Below are 21,484 nucleotides of genomic sequence, written 5' to 3' on the forward strand. Positions count from 1 at the left end.
CATGGTTACTGTCATTCTGTCCCGTTGTTTTGTCTAACCTGTACTATCTTTTTTTGTCTCTTTCTCTTCTGTCCGTGTACACCTTCACCTCCGAGTGGACACACAATTTAGAGGAGTAACAGATGCTCTGAACAGTGAAGAAACTGTAACATGCGACCCTCCTGTGGAGGATAAAGCGATAGAAAAGGGATGGATGGATGTTATATTCTAAAAACCTGAAAAACAAATCGGTGATCTGTATTTATAGAGTGCTCTCCAGGCTTGACGACCACTTGAAGTCGCTTCACGCTGCCGCTTTGCCATATACACACATTCATACGGCACATTACATTACATTACATTCATTTAGCAGACTCTTTTATCCAAAGCGACTTACAATAAGTGCATTTAAACATTTGGGTACAAATAAGAGCTAGAAGTAAGAAAGAGCTTCAAGTAAGCCAAACTATGAAGCGCTAGTCATAAGTGCGATGTATAAGTGTGTTTTTTTGGGGTTTTTTTGTTTTTGTTTTTTCCCGTCGTCGTCTTAGTCAAGGTAGAGTCGGAAGAAATGTGTTTTTAGTCGGCGGCGGAAGATGTGGAGGCTTTGCGCTGTCCGGATGTCGATGGGGAGCTCGTTCCACCATTTGGGAGCTAGGACAGTGAACAGTCTTGAGTTCTGCAAATGCCTCTGCGATCCTCTCAGTGAGGGGGCAGCGAGCCAGTTTGCTGATGCAGAGCGGAGTGGGCGGGCTGGGGTGTAGGTTTTGATCATATCCTGGATGTAGGCTGGACCGGATCCGTTTGTAGCATGGAACGCAAGCACTAGAGTCTTGAAGCGGATGTGAGCAGCTACAGGAAGCCAGTGAAGGGAGCGGAGGAGCGGTGTAGTGTGGGAGAATTTTGGTAAGTTGAAGACCAGTCGAGCTGCTGCATTCTGGATGAGTTGCAGGGGTCGTATGGCACACACAGGGAGACCAGCCAGGAGGGAGTTGCAGTAATCCAAGCGTGAGATGACAAGAGCCTGGACCAGAACCTGTGCCGCCTTCTGGGTTAGAAGAGGCTGTATCCTTCTGATGTTGTGCAACATGTATCAGCAAAATCGAGCTGTTACAGCAATGTTGGCAGTGAGGGAGAGATGGTCATCAAGTGTCACACCCAGGTTCCTTGCGGTATGAGAAGGCGTTACCACAGAGTTGTCGAGGGTGATGGTCAGGTCAGTGGTGGGAGAAAAAGAAAGAAAAATTCCTGGGAGAAAAAGAAACTCAGTCTTGTCGAGATTGAGTTTCAGGTGGTGGTCAGACATCCACTGAGAGATGTCGGTCAGACAAGCGGAGATCCGTTCTGCTACATGTGTGTCGGAGCTGGGAAAAGAGAGAATGAGTTGGGTGTCATCGGCGTAGCTGTGATAGGAAAAACCATGAGAGAGAATAACAGAACCAAGAGAGTTGTTGTATAGAGAGAAGAGGAGAGGGCCCAAGACAGAACCCTGAGGGACCCCAGTAGCTAGATGACAGGGTTCAGACACGGATCCTCTCCAGGTTACTCTGTATGTTCGGTTTTGAAGATAGGACGAGAGTAGGGTAAGTGCAGAGCCTGAGACACCTAGTTCTTGAAGGGAGAAAGTAAGGATCTGGTGGTTAACTGTGTCAAACGCTGCAGAGAGGTCCAGGAGGATGAGCACAGAGGAGAGAGAGGCAGCCCTGGCAGTGTGGAGTTGCTCAGTGACAGCAAGAAGTGCAGTTTTGGTCGAGTGACCTGCTTTAAAACCAGACTGAAGAGGATCAAGAAGGTTGTTCCGATGAAGGTAGGAGGAGAGTTGATTAAAGATAGCACGCTCCAGAGTTTTGGAGAGAAAAGGAAGAAAAGAGACAGGTCTGTAGTTATTTCCTTCAGACGGGTCAAGGGTGAGTTTTTTAAGGAGGGGGGGTCACTCTGGCCTCTTTAAGAGAGTACGGAAAGCAACCAGATGATAGAGATCTTCTATCACACATCGTTCATACCATTTTTAGGGGAATTGCTTTTATCACAGCCACTCCAACCAGGAATAGAAAATAGCAGAGAGTCACAGCCTAAGATACATGTACTAACCTATAAAGTCAATCAGTCATCATCTACCGCTTTATCCTCCACCAGAGGGCTGTGGCGGGTGCTGTGCCAATCTCAGCTACATCGGGCGATAGGCGGGGTACACCCTGGACAGTTCGCCAGTCCATCGCAGGGCCTAACCTATAAAGATTTACTGGTCCAAACCGAAACGTACCATGATGGAAACACAGCATTCCCTTTTCTCTTGTACTGTATATCACACTATTCTCACTTCTTTTTTTTCCCCCTCTCATCTTCCTCAGTTCTCGAGGCGAACAGGCACCATGAGCTCCATGTCGGGCGCAGACGACACCGTCTACATAGAATATCAATATCAAGTCCTCTGCAAACGCCAGGGGTGTTCATCCGATGTTCAAGCACTTCATGTAGTAGATGCACAGACAGGTGGAACACAGTAAAAAAACAATGCTTTGCTCAGACTGCAGGAAAAATCTGATGTTTGATCCAGATTGACCTTTAGAGACTGGACAGCAAATCAGATTTGTACAGGTGTGTTTGGAACAACATGTTTTTTTTGCCCTCACTCTGAATGAGACGCACGTTAATGAGGTCAAAGCCTGTAACTGAAGCGCCACAGCCGATGATGTAATAGTGTCTGGGGGAAACACTTGTTAGAGGACTTCTGAAACAACACAGAACTGACCGAGTGGTAAATATTGTTTTCAATACACAATAGTGTGGATCAGTCGAACTACTGTTGTAATTCCGTATAAAACAACACCGTCGGAGGCTCACAAGACATCAAAACGCATTTCATAATCTAACTGTATCGTAATCAAATGAGGAAATACTGTACGTTGTTTCTCTCATGAAGCAGCAGGTGAATTTTGAGGTGAAATGCATCCCAGTCCTTGTTCATGTGTAAAGTGCTGCTGTCTCTAAATGGAAATTTGAAAACAAAAAATAGTGGAAACCATGTCATGGTTTTTTTTTAAAAATGTGTATTGTGTTGCAGTTATGTCATAATTTATACAGTTTGTTTAATCTCTGTTAGTCTCAGTGTACATGACTACTACACGTGTATTAGAGGTGGTTAACGTTTTAAATAAGTGAAAATAGGATCACAGACATCGAACGATGAACAGAGAAAACCTGGGTCTTTTCGCCTCTGAGGAGGAAAATCCACTCTTCTTCTTCTTTTCCTTTCGGCTGCTCCCTTTGGGGGTCGCCACAGCGAATCAACCTCCTCCATCTCACCCTGTTCTCTGTATCCATCTCTCTCACACCAACTAACTTCATGTCCTCTTTCTCTACATCCATAAACCTTCTCTTTAGTGTTGCTCAGGAACTCCTGCCTGGCAGTTCCAACCCCAACATCCTTCTACCAATATACTCACTATCCATCCTCTGTACATGACCAAACCATCTCATTCTGGCCTCTCTGACCTTATCTCCAAAACATCTAACATGTGCTGTTCCTCTGATTGACTCATTCCTAATCCTTTCCATCTTCGTCACTCCCAAAGAGAACCTCTGCACAATGCAGCTACCTCTCCCTCTGAAAATCCACTCTGCTTTCATTAAAACAGCTTTGTGTGAATTTGGCTAGACGAGTGAAACAATAAGAGTTGAACCCACATAATCAGTAGATTATCTCGATCAGTATTTCCAAAGCTCCTCTTATTGCTGAATTGGTATTGTTAGGGAATTTGATTCTTCTTTGAAATGTTACTAAATGGTTTCTTGGAAGGAAATAGACAAATCTGTGGCATTTACTTTTTAACTAGTTAAATGTGTCGCTCTGAAAGTTCAAAAGCAGAGATGTAACTGCAGCAGGTCCAAGTTCTTCATTTTAGTCTTCTTTTGCAGACAGGAAACCAGAACTAATAAATTAAATTAAATAACATTAAAAAAAATTGTTCCCGTTTGCTGATAATAATGACACTAGTTATTTCCCTCACCACCAGTTTGTTCTAATGAAATTAAATTACTTGGGGTAAAAATTAACGACCGCAAGTCAATTACAGCCAAATTAAGTTGCAATATTGTATCGAGTCAAGTCGGGCTGCAACCATTCATCGTATAATCGATTATTAATCAGTTACTAAATTACTTTTTGATACAATTTTTTGGCCTCTTAAATCTGAATTTTTCCTAATATTCACTTTTAAAACTATGTAGATATATGATAATAAGAACATCATCATTTTGGGGTTTATCAGTCAAACAACTAATCAGTTACTAAACAATCAACAGATGAATCGATTATAAAAACAATAGCTGGAGCTCTAAACATGTAGTACAATAATCGTTTTGACAGATGAGATGAATAACAATAATTCACTCATATTCAATAATTTGGTAGAGTGTGACCTTGTGTGAAATGTGTTTGTGGGAGTGTGGAGTGACTGAAGTGGTCAGGTGAAGTAAGTAGGTGGTGCAATCACTGGCTTTGCGGGTTATCATCATGGACCGATTGGCCCCAACAATTCGATGAAACAAAAGGGGCAGAAGCCTATGGAGGACCAAAAGGGGCTAAATTCAATAAATAAATACACCATTAAATCATTCATTAAATAATGAAATATGTCATTAAATAGATTTAATTAATTAAAGACACATTTCATTATTTAATGACACATTTCATTATTTAATGACACATTTCATGATTTCATGGTCCATGTTACTGTCATTCTATTCCGTTGTTTTGTCTAACCTGTACTATCTTTTTTTGTCTCTTTCTCTTCTGTCCGTGTACACCGTCACCTCCGAGTGAACACACAACTTAGAGGAGTAACAGATGCTTTGAACAGTGCAGAAACTGTAACATGCGACCCTCCTGTGGAGGATAAAGCGATAGAAAAGGGATGGATGGATGTTATATTCTAAAAACATGAAAAACAAATTGGTGATCTGTATTTATAGAGTGCTCTCCAGGCTTGACGACCACTTGAAGTCGCTTCACGCTGCCGCTTTGCCATTCACACACATTCATACGGCACATCTTCTGTCACACATCGTTCACACCCATTCAGGGGAATTGTTTTCATCACGGCCACTCCAACCAGGAACAGGAAATAGCAGAGAGTCACAGCCTAAGATACGTGTACTAAGCTATAAAGTCAGTCAGTCATCATCTACCGCTTTATCCTCCACCAGAGGGCCGTGGGGGGTGCTGTGCCAATCTCAGCTACATCGGACGATAGGCGGGGTACACCCTGGACAGTTCGCCAGTCCATCGCAGGGCCTAACCTATAAAGTAAGGTACAAGGAAAACTATATATATATGTGTATGTATATATATATATATATATATATGTATATATATATATGTATATATATATGTATATATATACATATATGTGTATATATATACATATATACATATATATGATCTTCATTATTTATATATATATGTGTGTGTAAATAATGAAGATTATTAGTACCAATATACAGTATTACAAAAGTAATTGAACCTATATAAGTGAACTGTGTAAAACCTGATATATATATTTACAGTAAGTGCTGAAATGTGCAACTATATTGGTCAGGGCTGGCCCAACCATTTATGGGGCCTTACACTGAATTGGATTTGCCCCCCACCCCCCACTTATCACCATGGAGTAGCCGGTACTTAATCTTAGATGACAGTAAAATCCCAAAAGTGGTCATGTGTTGATACGAAACTTGAATAAAACAAGAAAACTCGTTTAATGAGTTGGGTTTTGAAAACTTAGATCAGATGTGCACTAAATGAGCCAATATTCAACTACAAAATAAAACCAAATAACTATTTAGATGTCTACATATATCTGAAAAGCAGCCACTAATGCTGCTTTTCACGGCTGCATGAAACTGGTGTGACGTCACCAGACTCCTCCTGTAATATATTCAGATTTTAGACATTGCTGGAGATTAACACACGTTTACGTGGTTTTTAAGTATTTTTAACTGATCTACAGTTCACTTTGATTCTTGTGTCAGACGTTGCGCTCATGACTCTTCCAGTGACGACACTCTCTGACCAGCTCACAGTCGGCTGACGTCACATTTTAGTATTGACTCAGCTCACTTTGAACCTCGCCGGAGCAAAAGCAGCAAGTACTATCCCAAATGGCAGAGGTGGAAGGTAATGAATTACATTAAAGTAATGTTTAAAATGTATAATTTTACCTTTTCTTTTTTGGAAGTATTGTACTTCGCTAAATTTTAAAGTGAGTGACATTTGTCACCTTTGACCCAGTTTAACTGACACTGACTGATGTGATTGCACATTTTCTTTTGTCAGTACTTTCATTTGTAAAGGTTTGGCTTTAATTAAAACGAAATAAAGTGAGATCTGTGTCCCCTTGTGCTTTTTGCACGACACAAGAACCCCAGCCTTGTTAAAAAGTAAAACATTTTTGGACCAGTACTTTTACTAAGTCAAATTTGATAAAAAATAGTGGTACTTTTCTTTGACTAGAATATTTCAGTATTGTTATATTTCAGTACTCTCCTTCTTATGCAAGGAGTTACTGGCTGTTCATTGAAAGTGGTCAGGGGGGGAAATCTTAGTTAATAAAAGTATTAAAAAAACAAAATTTCCTTTGTTCTATTAATACAGTGCTTACATAAAATTTAGCCTCATGACTGTAACCACTTTTATCATAAGCAGCCCAGTGTGTGTGTGTGTGTGTGTGTGGACTTGATTGATCGGTGATGTGATGTAACTGCTTTGCAGCACGTGCACGTTGTCCTGAAGTCAGCTTTTATAAAACGACACAAAAAAAAAAGAAGCAACGAACCCAGGATGTTTGGGGAGGGACACGCCCACTGCCGTCCCACCCCCTCCCCTCCGTTTGAGCGACTGTCCAATCGTCTTCCAATTCTGCCACTGCTTCAAAAACGCTCCTGAATAAAAAGCCTTACTAACATTGTATTACCGCACAGAGAGGACTGAGTGACTCACTGTAAGCGCACGTGCAAGTTTGGTTCATGCATCTGCAGCTGTGAACTTACACGGTTTGTTTTTTTCTCAGTCACACTTTGTTGTTGTTTTTGTTTTCACTCACTGCTGTTAAAAAATAATGGCATTGGTGAATCATTTGACTGCCTCATGCTGGAGGAATCTTCAGGGAGACCGGCTCCACAAGCAGCTCTCCTCCGTCATTTTACGCCACTTACACAAGTCAGCGACCAGCGAGGCTTTGGAGATCAGCGCGACCGGAGAAGAGGCCATGCCCCAGAGACTGATCACACCGGCGGATGTCGGCGGGACGAGGAGGATCAAGAGCCTGAAGGAGATGCCGGGACCGAGCACCTTCTCCAACCTGGTCGAGTTCTTCTGGAGAGACGGCTTCAGCAGAATTCATGAAATTCAGGTTCAGATATTCACGCATGCTTTTCTATATTTGTGGTTGTTCAAATGTTCTTCATGCGTTTGATCCACTGATCCACTGAAAAAAAGAACGCGTATTCACTGCGTCCTCCAAATGTGCCGCCTATGCGTAAAATGGCACAGACTGTTGCGTAAAAGCGCACCAGAGGTCTCTTCCTTTTTCATCTTCATTAATTAATCATTACTTTTAACATTAAGAAACATTAAGATAGTTTGTTCACTCACAAGATGCAGAAGTCAATCTTGTTTTGGTGTTTTGTTGCCTGAATCCTTCATCGAATCGTGTGAATCTCAAAGTTTATTTGTTATTTGCTTTTCTATGCACAGGCTGTAATAGTGTAAATACAAATCAGCAACAGCATTTGCATGTAATGTGCTGTTAAAGTAATGTTTTACACAGAAAAGATAATTATGTCTTTGAAACAGCTTGAAACACCATTGTTTCAATGGTCTAAAATGATTGTATCAGTATCCAGTGTCTTTAATATAATGAATTGCTCTATATTGTTTGATATTCCTTTACAGTTTCCAAGTCAAATTTTTCAATCACGTTAAGTTGCTTCTTAGTCCATACTGAAATTGTTGTAGAAATAAGTCGCCTAGCAACACATGTTTAATATTGTTAAGACATTTCCTTTAATGTAATTTGAAAAGTCATGACCGGGGGTTAAATTTAGACAGGGATTGTGGCACATCCTCAGTGGGAGAGTGACTCGTCTGGCGACTGAAAAGTTGTGGATTCAATTCCCGGCTGTAGGTGTGTTGAATGAATGGGTGAAACTGTAGTGTAAATCAGCTTCATGTGGTCATCAGGACTAGAAAAGTGCTATATGAATACAGGCCATTTACCATGCAATTAGTAATCCGTGTTCATTGGCAAATACAGTGTCATCATTACAGACAGGTTTTGCTGGAGATGGAGGGACAATTGCTATTAATGCTATTCTGCTAAACTAAGCTTCATTAAAAAAAATGTGTCAGTCAAAATCTGATCAAAATTGATGTAATTAGTATTTATTTAGAGATTAATAACAACTTTGCGTTTCTTAGCACTGACTCAACCACACAAATCCACATTTTAGTTATGACGTGCAATCCATTCTTTGTCTTTCCAGAACGAACACAGGAAGAAGTATGGGAAGATCTTTAAGTCCCGCTTCGGACCCCAGCTGGTGGTCTCGATCGCGGATCACGACCTGGTGGCCGAGGTGCTGAGGGCCGAGGGCACGGCTCCCCAGAGGGCCAACATGGAGTCGTGGAAGGAGTACAGAGACATGAGAGGCCGGTCCACCGGTCTCATCTCAGCGTGAGTCTTTCCTTCAACCTCTGATCTGAATGGAATAAATGAGTTTGGGGTTGACAGGGTGATCACGATTGTTTTCACATATGTTGAGGAGCACTGCTAAAAAAAACTCACTCCCCAATAGTTGGAGTTTGTATCTATCATTTCTGAAATATTGAACTGTTCTTCAACAGCTTAACTGCAATCGTCCTTCATTAAAACTAGAATATTTTATCTATACGTCTTTGAATGCACAGTTTTAGATCACCCAGTACTAATCCTGGGTGATTTGATCACAGGGGCGATCACACTAAGCTAAGGTGTTAACACTTCCAGTTTATCCAGTCACACATTCGAAGGCCATTCGAGGATAAATACGTTCACATTCCCGTGCTTGCAGGAACACAATCATTCACTAATCAGCCATAATATTGACAGTAATTGTAATATAGCTCTAATGATTTTTCATGTTACAGCAGTGTGAGTAAAGGTTTGATTCACTTTAGTCCCCCTGTTTCTTTTTTATCTACTACTTGAGCGTCATCAGAGAACACTTCTTATTTTAAGACTTGTGAAAAACATCACTTTGTTCTGGCAAACAACATATGACGTCAGTGTGTATTCAAAAAAAAGTCATACGTGGTCACAGGAGCCGCATCCAGAATGTGTTTTAATGTCGAGCATATTTAAGGCTATGCACACGTGACTGGATCACTGAGGAAAGAAATGTCAGGTCTGATGTGACGTGAGGACACATGGGGCCACATCTCTGAGCACACATGAACCCAGGACAGATTAGAGACCGCCTCCTCAGCTGACGTCATCTGATCTGCGGCATTTTTATTTTGACACTAATCAGCACTCCACCACCACGGCGTTGAAATACTACTTATTTTTTCTTATAATTAAAACGAATTGGCTGACTTCAGAGGACAATACATTGACTTGCATTAGACTCACTCTAACCTTAACCAAGACATAGGAGTTAGTTCACTGGCTAAAACACTAACAACAACAGGAAGACACTGAAGAGTAAAACTCGGGAGGGCCGCGATGTCACCGTTGAGTAGACTGTAACCATCTGGCGACGAGCGACTGCAGACCCAGAGCGTAAGAAGTGCTGTCCTCCCAATGCAGGTGAGGTGATTGCATGCAGGAGGCAAAAGAGGAAGTGCAGGCGGAGCACGACAGGCCTAACCTTCACCCCTAACTTTAATCTTAAAACACGTCTGCACCATAAAATGTAATCCGTTACGTTATGGGGACGCACACTGAAAGCAGACACGGCGTTATTGTCAAACTATAGTTGAAGATGCTTTACTGATTGGCAGCCCGTGGCCAAGTGGAAAGGGAGCTAGGCTTGTAACCAGAGGGGCGCCGGTTCAAATCCCCACCCGGCCAAAATGGGCTGGGGTACCCCTGAGCAAGGTACCCAACCCCCAATGTTCCCTGGGCGCTACTCAGTGTGGCATCCCACTTCTCCTGCTCTAGGATGGGTCAAATGCAGAGGAATACTTTCCCTAAGGGGATTAATAAAATTGGATCATGTCACAGGAGACGCATGCATTTAAATACCAGGTGTGAACAGTCCTGTCCCCATGTGATTGAATCACCGGATGTTAATTCCAGGTGTGAATTTGGGTGGGCCTTTGATGAAGGAAACACATGGAAATGTAACAACAACTCCCTTTGTGTCCTATTGTCCAGGGAGGGAGAGCAGTGGCTGAAGATGCGGGGCGTGCTCAGGCAGCTCATCATGCGTCCCCGCGACGTGGCCGCCTTCTCCGATGACGTGAACAAAGTGGTCGACGACCTGATCAAGAGAGTTTGCACCCTGCGCAGCCGGGAGTCCGACGGAGCGACCGTCCTCAATGTGAACGACCTCTTCTTCAAATACGCCATGGAAGGTTCGTAAAGATCCTGCGAAGGGAGGCTCGCGGACGATGCTAGCCAAGTCTCACCTTCCTCTTTGTCTTCACAGGTGTGTCAGCCATTTTATATGAGTGCAGACTGGGCTGTTTAGAAAACGAAGTCCCCCGGGAAACCCAAGATTACATCACGGCTTTGCACCTCATGTTCAGCTCCTTCAAGACGACGATGTATGCCGGAGCCATCCCCAAATGGCTCCGACCTGTTATTCCCAAACCGTGGCTGGAATTCTGTAACTCTTGGGATGGCCTCTTCAAATTCAGTACGTGGCAACCATACCTTTTTAGCATGTTATCATTTTGTATGTTATGAGTCTTACCTGGAAGTATGTCGTCGTCCTTCCTCGTGCGATCCGATTATCGATACCCAAGGGCAAAATATCAATATTTTACGTGACAAATGAAGGCGCTCTAAAGTAAACAGTCCCCGCCAGTTTCACTTGCACAGACTTTATGCACTTTGTTCTCTGTGTTGTGAATAAATAGAGAAATCCTGCACTAATCTAATCTAATGACTGTCTTGCAATACAGCACTTATCTTAAATCTGTGTTTCAAAAAAATACAAATCTTATGGCTTCACAACAGGGGTTTATTGTGGACCCCCTCGGTCCTCACAATCAGGAGGTCTCGCAAAGTCTTTAGTCTCGAAAGAAACACAAATTGCTTCACAGTACTACACACACACACACACACACACGAGTACCGGCTATAAGATCAAGGCAAAGATAGTGTTATTTTAGACGTTCAGAAAACCATTGCCTGAGGAAGCAAGGAAGAGGAAAGACGGTCGGACCGAGTGGGGGGGGTTACGCATGAGTAAACATTGGACCGGTGTCATAGAAATCTGTACTCTGAAGCTGAAGGGGAGCTCCGTAAAGAGAAAACGGTGGAAAAGGCTACCAGCCTTGCAAAGTTCCACTCCAGACTCGGGAGTGCAGTACTGTCCTCTTACAAAAGAAACTATTTTAAGACTTTTAAGATTTCCTGTCCATTTTACCCGAGTGGCCCTTAGTGGATTTATTGAAAAAACAACAACATGAGTGGAGTAATTAATGTAATCTTTTTCAGAAGGGCTGGATCCATTCCAACAAGCTGATACCAGATCTTTAATCCTCTTAAAAAAGCATGCATAATCATTTCAGGATTACTTCAGTGTGTAAATATGTTAGATAGTACTTTTTTGAACTGCTCACCAATAAAACACAGATCTTAAACTTATGGGGGGGGGACAAATTGTCTGGCTTTGATAGAAAGGAATGTTGATTTGCATATAAATCTGGACTGCTGTGCTGTGGGGCTGTGGGAGTGTGGGGTCCCTATGTTGCATAACCTGCTCTCCTCTTTCCCTTTCTTCACCGCTTCATCTCCCCTTCTCTCCTCGCCTTGTCTCAACAAACCCGGCCTTCCCACTGTCCATTCATCCATTCCAGCGCATATTCACGTTGATAAGAGGCTCAGTGATATAAAAGCCCAGATGGAGCAGGAAGAGGAGGTGAAGGGGGGACTGCTCACGCACATGCTCGTCACCAGGGAGATGAACCTGGAGGAAATCTACGCCAACATTACGGAGATGCTATTGGCCGGCGTCGACACGGTACATATGCCTGTTTAGTTTGTTTTTAGTTAGATACTTTCATTCTTTTGCAAAAAGTAAACATCTTTCCATAAAACTTGTATGAGCAGAACATTAAAATGAACCCTTGAGTAAAAATAAACAAAAAAAATCAAGTATTAATAACTGACAATAATAAGTATATTTTTTCATAAAAAAACAAACAAACCATACATTAAAGGGACAGTTCTGTTTTTTTTAAGTGCAGTTGAATGACGTATTGACACATAAACAAAACAAAATCAAGTATTAATAACTGACAATGATAAATGACACAAATTTAAAAAGTAATTTTTTCATAAAAAAACAAACCATACATTAAAGGGACAGTTCTGTTTTTTTAAGTGCAGTTGAATGACGTATTGACACATAAACAAAACAAAATCAAGTATTAATAACTGACAATAATAAATGACACAAATTTAAAAAGTCTCTTTTTTCATAAAAAAACAAACAAACCATACATTAAAGGGACAGTTCTGTGTAGTTGAATGAGGTATTGACACATATAAACACTGACTTCGCTGGATGCTGCCATTTCTGTGAACCAGTCTGGCAGCAATGGTGGCTCAGTGGTAGCGCGAGTCGGCTTTCAGATTCCAGGCTCTTTAGATTCCAGGCTCCACTAGTGTATATGCCGATGTGTCCTTGGGCAAGACACTGAACCCCATGTTTCTCCCGAAAATGCAAATGAGTAAAGCAGCTTTGAGTGGTCATCAAGACTAGAAAAGCACTATATAAATATAAATACAAATCATTTACTGATGGAGGCTGCAGTGGATCAACAACTCCTCTGTGTAGTGATGCAAAATTGCAGATTATTTCGACATGGACTTGGCTACTGGGAGTGAGCGGCTCAGCTTCCAGCTGCAAAAGGCTTATTCTACAGAACCTTATTCTACCTCTATTACGACGTGAATTAAGATTTTTCCTGATTAAGGTGTTAATACGTGCTTAATAATTACTAATAAAGGTCTGGTATGCTACTTATATGCATGTTAGTAAGCACCTAGTTAATCTCGAATATGTGTTCCCTAATCTAAAGCGTTACCAAAATGTCAATACCTGAACTATCCCTTTTAAAGACAGCTACTTTTTTTTTGTCCATAATTCAAACAACACACCAAAGAATTCCTCTTTTCTTCTCACATGGTTCTTTGCGTCAATTATATGGACAAGATATAGCTCAAGATGATATTCATTCACTTTAATTATTTGTACATTTGTTCTAAATTGTGTGTAATTCTCTCTGAACTTGCAAATGTTGAGCTTCACATCGAAGAAAAGAAACGCTTCATGAAACTTATAATGGAGAAGAATGTACACACATCTCTGCACCAAGAGCCAAGTTATTTCTTTATCCCATGTAACTGTCAGTCTTGACAGCCCATTGTCTTCCACATCAAGCATCAAATTGCATAACTCTGCCGTACATATCTTCCAGCGAACCTCATAAGTTTCCCAACTAACTACAGCGATGCATATTTGTGCTCGGTAACTTACGGCTCTGCTTTTTGAACCGACTGACCCACTGAAATATTTGAGAGGCTGGTGTTGAATTGTTAAAGGATGCAGGGACCTGGGTGGTGTGTGTGTGGGTGCACTGAGTGTGGCTGGGGTGGTTTGGAGTCGCACGTGTGTGTCTCCGTCTGTGTGTGTGTCTGAGTCAGTGTTGGGTTTCGAGGGTTGGGCTTCTGGCGCCACATGCATGCGTGTGAAGCTGTGCCAGCTTCAGGTCAGAGCAGTGAATTGTGAGATTACAGTATCCCACTGGCAGTCTTGTTCTCACTCATATTCAGTTTCTCGTCATCTGTCTTTGTCTGATAGATCTCTACAACGAGGCTTTGTCTTTTTCTTCTTCTGTGTTTTATTGTTACCGAGGTGATGTTTTTTTTTTTAATGTTTCTCCGGAAAGTAAAGGAAGGCTTTTGATAAAATGTTCAGAATTTAGAAGAAGGAAATTATTAGATTTAGGTAAATAATAATACCGGTTAAAGCTGCAATGTGTAACTTTGTGGGTTTTGTTATTATTCTGCCTCTTTTTTGGTCTTTAATAACATACATTATTTATATGCTGCGTCTTTCAAGCTGAAAATGGGCTCTGTCATGCAATACTATAAGACCTGGAGCGTTTCAGTTTATACAGCAGTAGAACAGGGGTGGGCGGAGTTAAAAGCATCTATCCAATCAATAATCCAATCCGTTTCTTTGAATTACTAAATGTCACCATTGCTCTGAAAAAATAATAACGTATTACTACCTCATATTGGTCTATGTTACTGTATAGTTTGGTCAAAGTCCAGATCTTGATCCAGCTCTGAACCATGAAGAAAAAAAATGTTCCTGGTTTAAATTTTTTTACTCTCCAACTCTGACTTCAAAAAGTCAATTTTAACTAGGTTGACTTTTAACTAGGTTGACACCTAGCACATTAACTAGGTGCTTAAGTAAAATTTTTGAGGGAATTCATTAATTTTCTATTGCTTTATCCTCCACATGAGGGTCGTGCGGGGGGGCTGGAGCCAATCCCTGCTGAGGCGGGGTTACGCCCTGGACGGGTCACCAGTCCCATCCCAGGGCAAATATCCAGGCACTAACAACCATTCACTCTCACATTCACACTGTTGAAACGATGAATCGATGAATAGATCATTAATCGATATAATCGAATAATCAAGATCTTCGGAAAAACAAGATTTCCGATTGTTTAAGCTTCTTAAATGTGAGTATTTTCTTCATTTCTTTGCGAGTGTCCAGTTGCCGGCGGAGAACCCAGAGAGCTCACATGGCGAGAACATGTTACTACCTTGGGTATTTATTTATTAACATTTAATAATTCTAGACATTGGAAGGGAGTAAAAGGGAGTAAATGACAACAGCAAAGATCCTCCTGGTTCAGATTCAGACTCAGGACGTTGGCTCATCAGCCATGAAACAAGCGACACAAGAGAGATGACAGCATTTCAGAGACAAAAGGAGGATTTTCCAAACAGCATCTCATTTGTCTGGCTTAAGCTTGCGTGTCTCCGCATCTGTGTGTACACTGTGTCCACATGTGCACAATTACTGCCTAATTCGTTTGGGGTACTGTCAGATTAATAAGAATTATGGGCGTGGATTGTTTTGTGCTCAGCCCGGGGGCCACGGGATAAAAGGGTGTGTGTGTTTTCGTTGAACTTGTTGCAACAGCCATGTCCTGGCAGGGGGTGGAAGGAGCCGAGTCATTACCTGACCCCTTGGTGTTTTCCCCTCCGCTCTGTGCACACAAGAGCTGTCAAGACATGTTAGCCACTTCCAGAGTTATAGCACAGAGTGGACAGAGGTGAGACGGGGAGGGGGTAACGGTGTACAATGGATGTTAGAAAAAAAAACTAGACACGACGTGGGGGAGAGGCCTAGTCCACGGAGCTGTGCCTGGATGAGCTTTTGTCATATGATTCCTCTCAGACTTTGTCTCAGGTGCTGCCAGCATCTGTGCCAGCTGGGGTTGATTAAGAGCAAGACGATTAGATGGGGCGAGGGTGATGATGGAGTGGAAGGCAGAGGCTGAGAATGGGTGTGGGAAGAGGGAGGTGGAGGTTGAATAAGGGTACATACTCCTTTTTTTTTTTTTTGGATTAATCATTAGTTAGTGCACTGACCCCAGAATGACCTCTGGGGTCTTTTCAGTGTGATGGTACCAAACACTGTGGATGCACAGGCTTTAAATTGTATTATTGGGCTGTATTGTATTGTATTATTGGTAAATGTATAATTGGGCTGCTGTGGCCAAGAGTAACGGAATTGGGCTTGTAACCGGTGGGTTGCCGGTTCAAATCAAGAGTTGGGTGTGTCTGGGCTATCCTGCACACACTACTGGTGTCTAAAAAGGGTGTATTGAATGCACTGGTCAAATTCCCTTTCACTAATTAGTGTGTGTGAAAAGATTAAGATAATTAAGACTAATTTGAATTCTTACCAGATATCGGCAAATATATATATGTATATATATATAGATATATATATATATATACATAGTATATACCGTATATACACTGTATGTGTGTATGTATGTATGCTGGCATCGATATCTATGTCACTTATTGGCCCAAGCACTCTCGATATATCGACATATCGAATATCTGCAAAGAAATTCATGGAAAAATTCAACAAATAATAGCATTTTTCCAGAAAATGGAGACGGGCTGACACAAACATCGCCTCTTAGATTAGTTTCTTTCTACCTTTACACCTCTTGATGTAAATCAAATTCTCAGCCCAGGGAGGGAAAGAGACAGTCAACCGAGAGCGAAAGGGAGACAATTTCAATGCAAACTCCAGCTGTTTCCATCATTTCACTGCTGATTTTATCACATTCAAATGTTGTTCTATGTGTTTCGGTGCTGTGGTTAATCAGTGTACTCATTTTAAACTCGTAGCCTATTGTTTTTAAACATAAAATGCCACAGCTTCTAACTCGTGATGGATTGCTGTTGGGTCTTCATGAAGAGAATCGATGTAACATTATTTGTATGCTGTGTCCTTCATCTGGAAACAGGCTCTGCCAAAGAGCTGAAGGCCTGGGGTTGTTGTTTTTTTTTGCACAGTAGAAGTCACTTCTGTAAACCAGCCTGTTTGCGGCCGCCTTGCTTGCAGGATATTTAAACACAGCTATACTGAGAAACACAGAGATAACAAGCTCAATTTGATCCCAAAATTCCCTGTTGGGATATTTTTACAGCCCCCCTCAGTCACTTTATCCCAGTGCCAAGAGTGATTCAGTGGTTGAAATGGAGGAGAAAAGATCAGGGTGTGTGTGTGTGATGAGAAAAGGAAAACCTAAACGTGTTAGGAGAAGGAACCCATTGTAGAGGGAGGTGAGGGAGGGTGGGAGGGAGGAATTATTCCTGTGTGTTTCCTTTATTGCTAATAAAGGATTGCTTTAAACTCAAATCCAAATCAGTGCTGTAATGCTGTTAAGTGTGGCACGACTGAGTGGATTCCATCAAGATACAGTTCAGTTGGAACGAAGGAGGACTGAGTGACTTAAAGGCTGAGATAGCATCTATAGTAGAGGGGACGTGAGTGTGTGGAACCCCCCCCTCACTGTTTCCAACACTTATGCAACATCATAATAACTCCAAAAAAAAAAGATTCTCTGGAAAAGCTAAAGAACACTCTACTAATCCTGTACTGTTGTCCAACAACACCTTCATTCTGTCCCCCCAGACATCCTTCACTCTTTCGTGGGCCAGCTACCTGTTGGCACGACACCCTCAGGTACAGGAGCAGATCTTCGCAGAAGTGACATCGGCTCTGGGACCCAGAACAGTCGCCACAGCTGATGATATTCCCCGTCTGCCCCTCATCAGAGGACTGGTCAAAGAAACTCTCAGGTTCATAAACTCACTTTTCAAGCTTGATGATGTCATTTTTTTTTAGGACTGAGTGGATAGGAATTGGGCTTGTAATCGGAGGAGTGGTCGAATCTCTGCCAGGTCCAGGGCTAGGATACCCCTGAGCGTGGGGGTGGGGTAAATGGAAGGGGTTGTGACAGGAAGGGCATCCGGCATAAAATCTCTGCCAAATCAAATATGTGGCTCTGTAGGATACATTTCTGGGGATGTAAATTATAGCTCAAACGAATGAATTATTAGATTGTGTTGGTGATCAAGACACAGATTAGATTAGGGTTTTTTTTTTGCTTATGTGTACTCTCTTGTTAGTGGAAAGTTTCATTCTTTATGTTAAGACATGTCTTTTTTCCGTCTTTAGTCCGGTTGTTATCTATCCACACTATCCGTTCTCTTTGAATTAATCTTTGTGAGAAAATCAACGTGTAGCGCTGTTGAATAACAGTCTTTGTGCACCCCTCCTTGGGAGCAGGCTTTTTCCAGTTCTCCCAGGCAACGGAAGGATTACCCAGGATGACTTGGTGGTGGGTGGATACTTCATCCCCAAAGGGGTAAGACTGATAGAGACCTAATAGATGCGAGTCTATTGTGCAGTGTGCATGTGCTGGAGAATAAGTGTTACTGTAAGAGCGAGCCAAAAAACATTACAGTGGAACTCGATGTAACGTGATCTGAGCATTACTCATACATTTGCCTCTTTGTACAGCTGCTTGTACAATAGCCCAGATGTTTTCATTACACCACTGAAAATATGCGGTCCGTTTTCTGTGTAGACTCAGCTGGCCCTGTGTCACTACTCCACATCTCTGGACGAAGAGAACTTCCCCGACTCCTCAGACTTCTGTCCGAAGCGCTGGATACGGAAAGATTCCACAGACCGAGTCGACAACTTTGGCTCCATTCCCTTTGGCTACGGCATCCGGAGCTGCATCGGCAGGAGAATAGCAGAATTAGAGATGCATCTCGCTCTCACAAGGGTAAGGGCTTAATCCACTCCTTGGAACGCACACGTTCAAAGTTTGTCCATAAATGCATTCTTTTATATATATATATATATATATATATATATATACCGTATATATATATATAAAAGAATGCAAAAATAAATAAATAAATAAATAAATAAAGTACTGTACTTTACAAAACCCTTCCCTTGGGGTACCACAGTAAAATGGTATGATAGACGCCTGACCCAGGGCTTTATCATTCATAAATTGGTATTTAATGAGCGAATAAACACAGGAACCTGATCGTACAGAAGTCTGCAACATGTGACACAAACATGATGCTTCAGAGCTCCCCCCCCCAATTTCTCAAAGAAGGCTTTTCAGGGGAGTGTGTGTCCTATTCAAGGGCAGCCGAGCTCCTCTTCGCTCCCCCGTAATTTGAACCCTGCTTTTAACTAAGCCAACTCATGGCTCTGCCCTTCAATACCGATCCGCTTCATTTAATGGGTTCCTCCTTTTTTTTTTTGCAAATCTGTCCAGTAGTTTTCTCATAATCCTGCTACAAAGAAACCAAATGTGGGTGAAAACACGACCTCTTAGATGACGGTAATATTGGGGCCGCGTTCAGACCTGGTTTTAACATCCATCCTCAAAGATCCGATTGCATGCTGACATCAAAACAACTATTCACACTTGGCATTAAAATACGTCTTGGATGAGACCCCGTGAAATCAGATCTGGCCTCCCCCGCCCTGTATTCCAATACACACTGATGTCATGACTGTTTGCAATAAAGAAATGATGTTTTTAATGAGTCTGATTGTACAAATATGTCTGATGTCAATGTGTGTGTGTGTGTCCGTGCAAATGACGGGAAGAGAGAGAAAAGCGGGCGGGTGAAGCTGGGTGCTACTTACGCTGCTGTAGCATGAAATAACATTTTAACTATTACTTAATAAAAGTGCCCAAGTCCTATAAATATGATTTATAGTTCTGTTTTTTTTTTGTGCAGCTCATTCAAAGGTTTCACATCGGAGTGTCTCCTCTCACGACTGATGTCAAGGCGAAAACCCATGGCCTCCTCTGTCCTGCTGCCCCGATTCACCTGCAGTTCACCGACAGGGAAACAAGAAGCTGATTCCTCACCTGAAGGTTTACAACACTCATTTTAAATGCTGGGGGGAAGGTGGTGCTTTTAGCAAACCCTCTACGCTGTTAGATTTGAAATACCAAGCTCAGACTGAGGTTTTACTCAGGCAAAGAAATGTGTCGGACCTCCTGTGTGTGAGGAATACACAAAAAAAAAGTACTGGACCTATAATATAATGTTTAAAACTGTTGTTTATACTTATAAATTGTACTCACCCTTCATCTTATTCAAAGTAGTGACTGTAAAAATGAATTATAATCCACAATATGTACAAAATTGTATCCTAATCAATGCTTTTAATTAGTGATGTTTGTTTTACACATTACTACAATATCACAGTGTTTCCTTTTAAGCAAACTAATCACTGGTTATGTTAATGGATACCAGGAATGTACTGAAAATGTATGTATATAATGAGCTATATGTGATGTTCTTTGATCATTTGATTTAACTGAGGAATAATGTTTAACCACTAGAGGGCATGATCTTATGTAGGAAACATAATGTAGGAAGAACAAATTTATGCATATATATATATACATACATACATACATATATAAATATGTATATGCTGTTTATGTGATTTTTGTCGTTTATTGTCCAAGTGATGTTTATTGAGAGGGAAAGTGTATGTTACAGATTGTTGCAGGAGGAAGTTGTTGTTAGATCGTGCCATTATTAGAAGGATCACATTGTAAGAGGGGGAAATCTCAGCGTTTGTCTGCTGTTGTGTTCATCTGCAGATTTTACTGTATTAAACAGTAGTATATAAAGTAAAGTAGTATATAAACACACGTATGCAGAGCAATGGAATTGAATGGGGATGGCAAGATAAAAGGTTTTTGGGAGCTTTAAGATTTTGTGATTGATGTAAATGTACAACAGTGCACTGCCGTATGCAATAAAGAAATGGTATCTTGTGCCCATTTTTGACCTCATTTCTTTGTGAGGACCCTGTTTGGTCCAAAAAAGTGATGGACAATAAATCTTTGTGGATATAATGTAATAAATGATTCTATAAAAATCTGGCTTGTGTATCGCAACTCCATCTGTTTTAAAATAGGAGCTTTGGTACAACATGTGCTTATAAAAGGAGAAAACGAGAACTGTGATTCAGAGCTTCAAACTGTGGAGAGCGGCATTGCAGGAAATAATTATTATCATCATTATTATTATTGGAAGAAGATGCAACGCCATGTAGGGAAAAAATGCTTAATATATACTAATAAATTACAGAAATATTTGATTTAAAAAACAAAAAAACAGTTGTTTTATTGTCATGAAACAATATTGAATTAAAGAGTAGTTACTGGCACCAGTGTGAGCAAACAACACATCCATTAAGACAAAGGAAAGAATGAAAGGAAACAAATGAAAAGGGAACAAGCAGGTAGGAAATAAATAACAATTAAACAATACAGTGAAAACAAAAAAAGTAAATTGACAAAACAATGAAACACTTCGATCACATACCCTGATATATATATAGTAGAACAGTATTTCTGATTTTCCTCCAAGTACCACCAGAGAAAACCTTGGCTGTGGGCATCTGGACTTGCTTGATTTAGGTTTGAAGACATGTTACCTCTCATCCAAGAGGCTTCTTCTTCTCAGTGTACTACACAAGTACATTTACAAGTTATAAGCGCTTGAATGCATTTTAAAAGGGGCCAAATGTGATCCATTTAATAATGTGTTTTCATGATAACATGATATTACGTGGCCAGTTTGACACCTCTATTATAAAGAGTTGAGATAAGGTT

General features: G+C 41.3%; 1 protein-coding gene across 1 annotated transcript; it reads left to right on the forward strand.

The window, feature by feature from the left end:
* Positions 1 to 6,945: 6,945 nt before the first annotated feature.
* LOC131460027 (cytochrome P450 27C1) lies at positions 6,946 to 20,749 on the forward strand. The gene is made up of 9 exons (XM_058630264.1): positions 6,946 to 7,391; positions 8,524 to 8,714; positions 10,398 to 10,597; positions 10,672 to 10,881; positions 12,050 to 12,213; positions 17,440 to 17,606; positions 18,097 to 18,175; positions 18,398 to 18,601; positions 19,584 to 20,749. The coding sequence occupies exons 1-9, from the start codon at positions 7,098 to 7,100 to the stop codon at positions 19,707 to 19,709; spliced, it is 1,635 nt and encodes a 544-aa protein (XP_058486247.1). The 5' UTR covers positions 6,946 to 7,097; the 3' UTR covers positions 19,710 to 20,749.
* The last annotated feature ends 735 nt before the right edge of the window (positions 20,750 to 21,484 follow it).

Source organism: Solea solea, chromosome 5 (assembly GCF_958295425.1).
Source record: "Solea solea chromosome 5, fSolSol10.1, whole genome shotgun sequence".
In the NCBI taxonomy this organism is placed as follows: Eukaryota; Metazoa; Chordata; class Actinopteri; order Pleuronectiformes; family Soleidae; genus Solea; species Solea solea.

Coding starts and splice junctions, on each gene's coding strand:
- LOC131460027 (XM_058630264.1), top strand. CDS start 7,098: ATGGCATTGGTGAATCATTTGACTGCCTCATGCTGGAGGAATCTTCAG. Junction 12,214..17,439: donor TATTGGCCGGCGTCGACACG/GTACATATGCCT, acceptor CTGTCCCCCCAG/ACATCCTTCACTCTTTCGTG. Junction 17,607..18,096: donor CTGGTCAAAGAAACTCTCAG/GTTCATAAACTC, acceptor CCTTGGGAGCAG/GCTTTTTCCAGTTCTCCCAG.